Source organism: Malus domestica, chromosome 01 (genome assembly GCF_042453785.1).
Source record: "Malus domestica chromosome 01, GDT2T_hap1".
Lineage (NCBI taxonomy): Eukaryota > Viridiplantae > Streptophyta > Magnoliopsida > Rosales > Rosaceae > Malus > Malus domestica.
The window spans coordinates 23,634,004-23,645,954 of NC_091661.1; the positions used below are offsets into that span (position 1 = coordinate 23,634,004).

At 37.5% G+C, this 11,951-nt stretch overlaps 2 protein-coding genes across 2 annotated transcripts; one reads left to right on the forward strand and one right to left on the reverse strand.

Moving 5' to 3' along the window:
• Nucleotides 1-18: 18 nt before the first annotated feature.
• On the reverse strand, nucleotides 19-507 carry LOC139189279 (secreted RxLR effector protein 161-like). The gene has a single exon (XM_070807892.1). It carries the CDS (start codon nucleotides 505-507, stop codon nucleotides 19-21), a length of 489 nt encoding a protein of 162 aa, XP_070663993.1.
• A 9,520-nt stretch (nucleotides 508-10,027) lies between these two features.
• LOC103434363 (zinc finger protein ZAT12-like) lies at nucleotides 10,028-10,940 on the forward strand. Its single transcript, XM_008372700.4, has one exon. The coding sequence runs from the start codon at nucleotides 10,168-10,170 to the stop codon at nucleotides 10,756-10,758; it is 591 nt and encodes a 196-aa protein (XP_008370922.1). The 5' UTR covers nucleotides 10,028-10,167; the 3' UTR covers nucleotides 10,759-10,940.
• Nucleotides 10,941-11,951: the final 1,011 nt, after the last annotated feature.

Sequence of the window (11,951 nt, forward strand, 5' to 3'; positions counted from 1 at the left end):
GTGAATCAAATCAATTACTCATTGCTGCAATGCTTCCTTTATGAAGTGATATCTTCTGTTTATATGCTTGGTCTTCTGATGAAAGATAGGGTTCTTGGTGATGGCTATGGCTGATGTATTGTCACAATTCATTGGTGTTGCAACTGTTTTCATTTCACCAAAATCCTCTAGAACAAATCTCAACCAAGTAGCCTGTGTTGTTGCTTCAGAAGCACTGATATACTCTACTTCGGCTGTGGATAATGCAACACATTGTTGCTTGACTGAAGACCAAGAGAAAATCCCATTTCCAAAAGCAAAAGCATAACCGGATGTGCTTTTCATATCATCCTCTAAGCCACTCCAGTCACTGTCACAGTATCCCATTAAGAGTGTTCCTTCACCTTTCTTGTATTCCAAACCAAAATCAAGAGTTCCTTGAACATATCTCAATACTCTATTTGCTGTTCCATAGTGCTTGTTAGTGGGACAATGCATAAACCGAGATAAAAGACAGGCAGCATACATTATATCAGGTTTAGTTGTTGTGAGATACAGCAAACTACCTACAATCTTTCTATACTGAGCTTCATCTGCATTTCCACTTCCATCTTCTTTTCTCAGTTTATCACTTGGAACCAAAGGAGTACTCACAGATTTGCAATTCTATAGTCCGAATTTCTTTAGAAGAGATGAAGCATAATTCCTCTGATGAATGAAGATACACTCCTCAGTTTGGATCACTCCCATACCAAGAAAATGATGTAAAAGACCAAGATCTGTCATCTCGTACTTATGCATCATCTTAGCTTTGAAAACATCCATTAACTCTTGACAATTTCCAGTATAGATAATATCATCAACATAGATGGATACTATGATCAAATCTGTGTCTCCCTTGTACTTGGTGTACAGAGTTGCTTCACTGATGCTTTTCTTAAATCCACAAAGCATAAGGTATGAATCTATTTCACCATACCAGGCCCTAGGTGCCTGTTTTAGACCATACAAAGCTTTATGTAATCTGTAAACCTTTTCTTCCTCTCCTTGCACCACAAACCCATCTGGCTGTTCAACATATACTTCCTCTTCTAATACTCCATTCAGAAAAGCTGATTTCACATCTAGTTGAAATAACTTCCATTTATTCTTTGCTGCCAGTGCAATTAGAGTTCTAACCGTGTCTAATCTTGCAACAGGTGCAAAAGTCTCATTAAAATCAATTCCGGGCTTTTGTGCATAGCCTTTTTCAACAAGCCTAGCCTTGTTCTTGTTAACAGTTCCATCCAAATTCAGCTTTGTTTTATACACCCATTTTACCCCAATCACAGGCTTATTTGAGGGTCTTCTTACCAACTCCCATGTCTGATTTTTCTCGATCATATTCATTTCATCCTTCATTGCCTTTTTCCAAGCTTCATCCTGTGCAGCTTCATCAAAGGATTCAGGTTCAACAATACATAAGTGACATCTCTCATAGATCTCGCTCAAGTTCCTATACCTCAGTGGAGTATTATCATACTGAGATGAGACCAGTGAACTACTTGATTCACCAATAGCAGTAACTGGAGAACTTCCAGCTTGAATTTGAGACCCATCAGATCCTTCTTGTTCATGAGATTAAGACATCTCATCAATTTTATCCAACTCTGAAGATTCAACTGCAGATAAAGGAATACAAACTTCCTTGACTTTGTGTTTCTCCCAATCCCATCTACCATTCTCATAAAAAATTACATCCCTAGATAACAAGACCTTTTGAGTTAAAGGATTCAGTACTCTATACCCCTTTTCGCAAGTACCATATCCAATGAAAACACCCATGACACTTGTTTCTTTTAATTTGTGTCTTAGATTCCCTGGAATAAGAGAATAACAAACTGAACCAAACACTTTCAAGTGCTTAACCCCAGGTTTTCTTCCACTAAATTTCTCAAAAGGTGTAATATTCTTCACTGCCTTTGTAGGACTCCTGTTTAGCAAATAAACAGATGTGTTTACTGCTTCACACCAGAGATTGTATGGGAGTTCTTTCTCAAAAATCATGCATTTTGCCATCTCCACAATTGTCCTGTTTTTCCTTTCTGCTACTCCATTTTGCTGTGGAGAGTATGCAATTGTAAGCTGTCTTTCTATCCCCAAACATTCACAAAATTTTCCAAACTCATTTGCGTTGAACTCACATCCTCTATCTGTTCTTAGCTTCTTTACATTGTATCCACTTTGAAGCTCAACCATGGCTTTAAATTTCTTAAACACATAGAAAGCCTCTGATTTATTTCTCAAGAAATATACCCAGCACATTCTTGAATAATCATCTATGAAGGTAATAAAGTATCGATTGCCACTCAAACTTGATGTTTGCATGGGACCACACACATCCGAGTGTATTAATTCAAGTGGTTCCTTTGCTCTCCACACTGATTCTTTGGGAAATGGTTCCCTGTGATTTTTCCCCAGTGCACAACTTTGACATACAGTTTCACTGTCTTGGATTTCAGGCAGCCCCAAAACCATCTCTTGACTCTGTAATAGTTTGAGACTTCTGAAATTTAGGTGGCCAAACCTCTTGTGCCAAGTTCTAACACACTCCTGCACATTTGTCCTCAATGCAAGCTCCTTGTTTGTGTTGAGAATTAAAGGAAAGTATCTATTTCCTTTCTGCTTCACACGGACCACCAGGTTTTGTAAGGATCTATCATCGAACACATCCACCTTACAATCTCCAAATAAAAGAAAGTAGCCGTGCTCAGTCATTTGTCCCACACTTAACAAATTTTCTGCAAGACCAGGTACAAGCATAACTTCTTTTATATATCTTCGACCCTTTATTGTTTCAATGATCAGTGTTTCCTTCCCTTGAACTTCAACCAAAACTCCAGTGCCAACTTGGACTTTTGCTTTCACTTTCCTGTCAATATCAACAAGTAGATCTTCTCTGGATGTCATATGATTACTACATCCACTATCTATATACCATTCATCACTTATCTTCCTCACTTCTCCGGAATGATTTGCATAAAACAGATTTCCAGTTTCTTCAACCTGATTAGCAAAGTTCACATGTTGCACAGTCTTGTTCATATTACAATACCTTGCAATATGCCCAATTTTGTTGCACTTGTGACACTTGACTTTGTTTTTAACCCAACACTCTCCATAGTGAAGTTTATCACAGAATTTACACTTATCCCCAGTGTTGTTTGCCTCATTCTTCACAGTGAATCCACCCTTATTACTCCAATCACCCTTGTTGCTCCATTGTTTCTCTTTTGGCTTAAAATTCTTGTGATATTTGTTACTATTTGACTGACCATTGAACTTATTAGACTTCGGGACAAACTTCAAACTAGTAAATGCTTTCTCCATACTACTCTCTCCATGTCTATCCAACCTTTGTTCATACCCCCTTCAAGATAGCTACAACATCATGTGCATCTATGGTGTCTAAATCCTTAGTATTCTTTATCACAGCTGCAATACTATCATAGGACTTAGGTAAACTGATTAACAGTTTCTGAACAACTCTTTGATTACTCAGATCTTCACCATAGCTCTTCATTTGATTAATCAGATCAAACAATTTAGCAATATACACCGAAAGAGATTCACTATCATTCATGCGAGTATATTCAAAATCTCGACTAAGACCTTGAAGTTTCACAGATCTTACTTGTTTATCACCAACAAACTCTTGTTTCAGAATGTCCCACGCAGCCTTCGCACTTTCCTGAGTTGCAATCCTCGGGAAAATTTGATCTGAAACTGCACCTTGAATAATACCCAGTGCTCTAGCATCCTTAACTACATTCTCACGCAGCAACTTCCTCTCCGCCTCTGTGAGTTCCTCCTCCTTCGCCGGAGCTCTGTACCCACTCTCAACCATATTCCACAGTTCATATGAACGAAAGATGGTCTTCATTTTGATTTGCCAGAAATCAAAATTCTCGCCATTGAAAATTGGAGCCCGAAGTTCTCCTCCTCCAGATCCAGCCATATTAGACACTCGAATCACTGCAATAAGCTTTTGCTGTGAATCCGAGTTCACCCACTTGTAGAAACAACGCCCAGAAGTTTAGATCGAACTTGGCTCTGAGGCCATGTTAGAATTTGTAACACAACTACACAAATAATGTCTAACAGGATTTGAGAGAGATATTTAGAAAGGTTTAGAAAATGAATTCAGAGGAAGAACGAACACACTGAGCTTAACTCTTCAACTTCTATCATTGTATTTTCATACCGAGCATAATAGCCCGAAGAGACACATAACTGATTGAAAGAATGAGAGAGAGAGAGACATAACCTCAATTCAATCTCAACCAACCATTACAAACTATCTTAAGATCAAGACACTTGTCAAATGATAAGCCCTATGAGACTTAATCAACACATCACAAATTTACACAATAGCTCAGCCTATGAGCTGAGACATAACACACATAACAATCTTGTAATGTTTTCTAATCAGTTCAACTACTTACATACTAACATAGCTAGGGGAACGACTTGATAATTTGGGAAACGCCAAGGAGGCTTGTAACTTGCATCTCAAACAATGCCCCAAGTCTATACCGCTTTGGCTTTCTCTTGCTAGTCTTGAAGAGAGGACGAACGGGCTGAGTAAGGCAAATGCATGCAGTTCTTACCATGTCCCGGAGGAAGATCCCTAGAATCCTCAACTGCGTCTTGTTGCCGTTGGCACTGAATTGAGGCATGGCAATCACAAGGAAGCTGATATTTTGATGGCAAAGGCTTAATTTGCAGGAATGCCCCAATAGTGGTACCTTGTGGCTATTGAGATGGTACTGCGTACCCAAAGAAAAACCAAGAGTATGGATGCTCTCATGAGATCTGATCGTGATACGGTTTGTTGTTGCTGCTGTGGTTAGTGGACAAAGCTAGGGATTTATACTAGTTTGACTGTAGCAGGGGAGAACCACAAGGATGTGGTTAAAAGATGTGTTGCGGCAAATCCAAAGCATGATATGAGAAATGGCAACCTGCTTTGAAAGCCGTGGAAAACGCTCACCAACCGACTGAAGCTCTCTTGAAGAAACTGGTGGTTTCTCTAGACAAGGATATCAATAGAGTGCAGCAAAAAATGGTAAAACTAATTCTTCAACTGGCTTCTCTTTTTTCAGAATTCAGGTTATGCCACAAAAGATTAATTTATTTACCAATGGCTTATATTGTTTCACTTGTTTTATTTTCAACAATTATCTAGCACATGTTGCTCCATTATGGCCTGGCTTTGCTCAGTTTCCTTCCTTTCATTTCCTTCATGAAATATATCATCAGTGATTTCGATAATGAAACTACCAGTATTTACTATTCATCAATTCTTTTTATTTTTGTTTATAATTATTTGTTTAATTTCAAAAAACTAAAATGAACACAATACTTTGTAAGTTTCTTTTTTATTCTTGCGAATTAGACAGAAAAGAATAGGTTGACTAGAAAGGTTGGGGGAATGATGATAATTTTGAGGAAATGGGAAGAAAGGTGTTTATGAAGGGAAGGGTGAAGTGGAACTTAGCAAGTACGGAAAGATTGAAGATATTGGTGGGTTTGATGGTACGTCGAAAGTGTAGGGGAACTGAGAGACTAATGGGGTTGGTGAGAAGGAGGAAAAGTCGAGGAGGAGTATCTAAAGGGGTGGAAAGCAACTGCATGTGAGGATGGGAACTAGGGTACAGGCAGGAGATGAACAAGTAGTAATTAATTCTGATGACACTGGTAATTAGGAGAAAGAAAGTATTGGGAAGAAGTAAACAGTGGTCATTAGTGCTATAGCCATAGTTTGTTCATATTGTAGCCATACGCCATTGTTCAAGCATAAAGTTCTTCAAAAGCAGGAAGAGCCAAAGTAAACTAGCAATCCAAAAGATAAGAAATTTGTTACTCTGTTTATACATTTTGTTATCACTGTATATGTGACTTATGTACTTGCTGACTGTGGTCTTTAACAGTTTGTTGATGAGCTGTCCTTGATGTGCCATCAATGCCAGAAGAGAAGAGTGACAAGGAGGTTCGCTGCAAAATATGTAACGGGAAAGGGATTTTCTGTTCCTTCCATATGGAACTGTCATGCATTTATCTGCTCACACTTATTCATTTCTGGTTGCTAACTTGTAGAAGATGTTAGATTTGTTTGACTAAACCCACATCAATTTATCTGAGTTTATCCCAGTAAAATCCAGAAAAGTTGTGATCTTAGATTTGATTTTGAAAAGACGGAGGGGGATAATGTGATTTCCTTAATGTTTTTAATTATACTAAAGGGCTTTGAACATTGAACCTGTCCTGATCCTAGTTCATCGCCCCACCCTCTTTCACGGCCTCCCCATTTGCACGAACCTCCCAAGGGTTTAGGTACCCTCTCTCCCGTCGATATAATATATATGTTTCTTTGGCTACTAGATATGTTAAGAAATTGCTCTAATGAATATAGTAATAACTGAGGCATGTGCCAACATAAAAGAGTGTACGGATCATCAACCATATATATATATATATATATATATATATATACAGGGAGCTTAAGGAGAGGGATCCCTATTTTTTCAAAAAAAATGGGGACACGCTCCCCACCGTTAGATTGACTTTAATGAAATTGTGTGGTTGAGATTAAAACACAAGCCACAGAATCTCAACCACAGGATTTCATTAAAGTCAAATCCAACGGTGGGGAGCGTATCCCCATTTTTTTTTAAAATGGGGATCCCTCCCCTTAAGCAATTCCATATATATATATATATATATAGGATTTTTAGCCAAAATGGTCCATAAGATTTGCATAACACATCAATTTGGTCCCTGAGATGGAAAATCAATACAAATGGTCCTTGAGATTGTCTACCATCCATTATTTTGGTATTTTCGTTAAAAACTCCGTTAAGTGTCCCGGAGCTCTTGTTAGGAAGTTTGGGCAATTTTCAAAGTTTCGTAACTCAATCGTTTCTTAACCAAATTCGACCCATAATATATCAAAATGAAGATAGGAAAGTGTAGAACAAGATTAGACCTATTTGTAAGCCCAGTGGTTGCCGGAGATGGCAGGAAAATAGCCTGAAAGGTGGCTGATTGGCTGGAAAACTTGAAAATTAGCAGGAAATTGGGTAAACTTTAAACGTTCATAACTTCTTCAATACTCAACAAAATCGAGTGATTCAAAAATGAAAATCATACTTCTCAACGAGACGAAGAGAATGGTACCTTTCTAGACTCTAATTGGCCGTGGTTTGGCCGAAAAAAGGCTCAAAAGTGGCTAACTTGAGACCAAAACAGCCACTTTCGAGTCATTGTCTGGCCAAACCATGACGAGTTAGCTGTCAAGAAAGGTACCATTCTCTCCATCTCATCGGGAAGTATGATTTTTTTTTTGAATCACTTAATTTCGTTGAGTATTGAAGAAGTTATGAACATTTAAAATTTACCTAGTTTCCGGCAAGTTTTCCAGTTTTCCTGCGGACCATTAGCCTATCAGGCCATCTCCAGCCACCATTGGGCTTCCAAATAGGTATACTCTTGTTCTACACTTTCCTATCTTCATTTTGATATATTATGGGTCGAATGTGGTTAAGCAACGATTGAGTTACGAAGCTTTGAAAATTGCCCAAACTTTCGGCCAAGAGCTCCGGGACTATAACGAAATGACCAAAATAATGGATGGTGGACAATCTCAGGGACCATTTCTATTGATTTTCAATCTCAATGACCAAAGTGATATGTTATGCAAATCTCAGTGACCATTTTGGCTAAAAAGCCTATATATATCTGGAAAAAAAAAAACCTTTATACATATGGAGATATTATATAAATACTCCAAATCGATTATTGCCAGAGTATTTAGATCATTGGTGTGTCCAATTGACCATCAGATTGGGATAGACTTCTAAAACGCGTAAATCTAAAAAAATAAAAGAAAAAAATTAAAAAAGAAGGGCAAGTGTAATGCATATACTGGAAGTCTGAGAAAGTAAAAAAATATATTTCGTAGTTGACTGGCCGCCGGCGGTTTATTTTCTGTTTATTGGCATGGTCTTTGAAAATTAATACAGCACTAAAAAAAAGTAGTTAAAATTTGAAAAACACCTTTTCAGTCACAGACTGCATGCCATGCAGCACGAAATTTTCATGACAGGAAAATTATTTGCAAATTAAGCACCATTAATTGGAGTTTATTTAGCTGAAAGCAACGGTCATCTTTCTTAAGTTTCACAGAAACAATCTAACAATCCCCCCACAACAACTACTCCATTGTGGCTAGGGTTTTGGTCATCAGAGAAGACTTTTTATATTCTCGTATTATGAAGAGATAAAGTTTCCGCAAGTTGATCAACTTTGACACCTCTGCATGCATATAGTCAGTCAGTCAGACTCATGGGATTTGGCTTTCAGTTCACACAATTTCCCAGTAATTGAGTATATTTAAGGCGATGTTATAGCTGATATATTCATTTGTGTTTATATCTGCAGCCACGTAAGCAGATGACATTGGCGGTTTGGCATATATTTCCCCCTAATTGCGGGACACGTATGTAAAAACAGAAGAGAACACTCTTTACACGATAAGCCAACCTCAACACTAAGTTAGGGATGATGACTAATTAACAACCACATTAAGCTAAAGCTAAAGAATTTCATATATATCACCTCAACCTTGACATAGAGTCTTGAGATAAGCCCAAATACAAAGAACCGCGTGCAGATTACTCATATTAATTAGATATTAACCATGTGTGAAACGATTTTTTATCAAGCATATTTTAACTACACTGAATAAGAATAATTGTATTTAGAGTAGCTATATGAACATGTTGAATAGTGAAATAAGTAAATAGTTGGTGATGCACATTATGCACATTAATTAGATACTAGCCACGTGTGAAGAAACTTTCTTACCATACATATCTTGATTACAATGAACAAAATTAATATATTTTAATTGCAGTGGCAATGTAGAACATGACATACGTGAATATATTAGTCGCGATGGGTGAAATATGTCTTTTTATTCCTTACAAAATTGCTTAATTGTTTTAATTTTATTGGTTTTACCTTCTTATATAAATGGTTTACTCTTGACATTTTAATTAATCAGATGCATTTTAAGTGTCTTTATTTATTTATTATTTTTGTATTAGACGATAGTAGCAGGGGAGGATGAAATTGAACTCAACACCTCGAATGCAATAATCTTCTTAACCAATTGAATTTTTCCCCTTAAATTTTATGATATTACGAAAATCTAATCATAAATATCCTAATATATGTGAATAGATTTTAGTATGCAATACTCTAAAAAAGCATAAGCAAGATACATGTGGAGTATGAAAGGCACTTGCGATTTATACATCATATATTGATTCACGCATCGACAATTATTTATTCGGTTTATTCATCCAAACATGAACATGCATCTATTTATGTAACATTTCCACTACTAAAGATGTATCAAAATGCAAAGTTACCAATTAATTACCAAGCCCAGATACTAGTTATAATTATCGTATAAATTTTAGTCCTTTTTTAAATTTATAATTGTCATTAATTAATTTCTCAGACTCTTTTTCATTGTTCTGGATTTTCTCTGCTGACTCAGGCTCATCGTGGATGCTTCATTTTTCTTACTATATAACCAAAAATACAGAGAAAGCAAGAAATTTGCCAGAATCTTCTAGAAGTTGAAGGTTCTAGGAAAGACACGTATGTGTGGCCGTCACTGCAGACTAGTTCTCTGCGTACTTCTTGCTATATGTAGTCATGCTTACATGGTCAGTTACGTCGTTCTATTTATAATCCATATCCTGCTAGCTATCTCCTTTTCACACCAAACCACTAATTAACCCATCACGAAACTTTTAAACCCAATATTTTTATTTCCTCAATTCCCCATTACTCTACTCTCCTCTTTGTTTTTAGAAGATTTCTTATCCAACAAGGAACAACGACTTTATTTTCACTATTCTGAATTGTCAACCACATATATCAAAGTCAAAAATTCATCTCACTGATCAACTTACATACCAACTAGCATACCCAACAATATTATAAATACCAAACCCCCTAAACCCAAAAAGTTCCATTCCTTTAATTTCATTTTTGATTATCCAATCATCATCAACATTCCAAAAAGTTCATGCCCTTTTGTTCAATCATCTCGTTTTACACAATCTCTTGTGCATGAACATGAAGAGAAGCATCACAGATATGAGAGAGCTTGATCACGGCCTTACCATGGCCAACTGTTTGATGCTACTTTCCCGTGGCATCAACTACAACGCTAATCAATATGACTCCTTCTCTGTCTCCCCTAACCGGGTTTTCGAGTGCAAGACCTGCAATCGCCAGTTCCCTTCGTTCCAAGCGCTTGGAGGTCACCGTGCCAGTCACAAGAAGCCCAGGTTAACCGGATCATCAGGAGAAGGAAACAGCAATAGTTCTGATCAGAGTCTGTCACAAGGTTCACCACCAAAACCTAAGACGCATGAGTGCAACATATGTGGCCTAGAGTTTCCTATAGGGCAGGCCTTGGGGGGTCACATGAGGAGGCACAGGGCAGCCTTGAGCGGTAGCAATACTACTAGCAATGTTCATGAGCGATATTCAAGTTCGAATAGTCTAAATCCTCAGCCTGCGCAAGTATTTCAAGTTTTGAAGAAGACGAATAGCGGTAGGAGAGCTATGTGTTTGGATCTGAACTTAACGCCATTAGAGAATGACTTGGAGACTCTTCAGCTAGGGAAAGCAGCTCCACTTGTTGGGTTTTTGTAATTATATATACAGAGATGATCAGTGCGTTAATTCATCGGCATGATTGTAATTAATCACGTAGGGTTCGCTGATGAGGTTTTACCACGACTCTTCTCTTTTTGGTTACACCGATAGGTCGATCCATCAGTATTTGTTCATTGTAGAATTTATATTTCTATAAGATATATCCCTTTGTTTTGTTATTGGTTTTTTATTTATTTGAGAAATGATTTCCAAACACTTTATTTCTCCTCATGCACACCACTCTTTATTTTTGACTTCTGATCGAATAAAGCAAAGGAAAAAACAGAAGATCAAAATAGACAGGAGTACGCATATGATCATTTCCCTATTATTTATGAAATTTATGAGTTTATGGATGAACAAGACAAAAGAAAAAAGGTATTGAGTAGGACGATCATTATCAGTTGATCAAAGCATGTTAATTTCCTCACATAATTTGATCGATTACCAGAATTACTTGGCCTGATCTCTTGAACATATTGATCAATGTGTAATTTCTGATATGAAAACTATTTGTACCATACTTGACAAATCCTGAAACTACTGAACACCGGTCAACGTTATACCGTCAAGGACTCAGAAGAGTTTCCCTCCAACCAGGAGGCCAATCATAGCGCGACATGTGTCGACATCAGAAGCCAATCATAGCGCAACACGTGTCAACATCAGAAGCCAATCACAACACGACACGTGTCAATGTCAGAATGAAACTAGAAACTCTCTTCTATAAATAGAGATCATTCTCTCACAATATTTCCTAATGTCATTTGTACTAAATCATTCACTAGTACTCACTAAAGGAGAGCTTGAACCTATGTACTTGTGTAAACACTTCACAATTAATGAGAACTCCTCTACTCCGTGGACGTAGCCAATCTGGGTAAACCACGTACATCTTGTGTTTGCTTCCCTGTCCCTATCTATTTACATACTTATCCACACTAGTGATCAGAGCAATCTAGCGAAGGTCACAAACTTAACATTTTCTGTTGTACCAAAGTCCTCACTGATTTTGTGCATCAACATTTGGCGCCGTCTGTGGGAAATGACACTTATTCCCACTCTCTTCAGCTTTGTCAAGCTGGTTTCCACCATTCGTACACTCTATTTTGACCAGGCATCCCTCTCCAACATGGGGAGCGAAGGAAGCCACAACACATAGAATGGCACCCCTCTTGCACCTAGTGCGA

What these genes read in the sequence shown, in the direction of transcription:
- LOC139189279 (XM_070807892.1), bottom strand. Translation starts at nt 507, where the DNA reads ATGTATGCTGCCTGTCTTTTATCTCGGTTTATGCATTGTCCCACTAAC.
- LOC103434363 (XM_008372700.4), top strand. Translation starts at nt 10,168, where the DNA reads ATGAACATGAAGAGAAGCATCACAGATATGAGAGAGCTTGATCACGGC.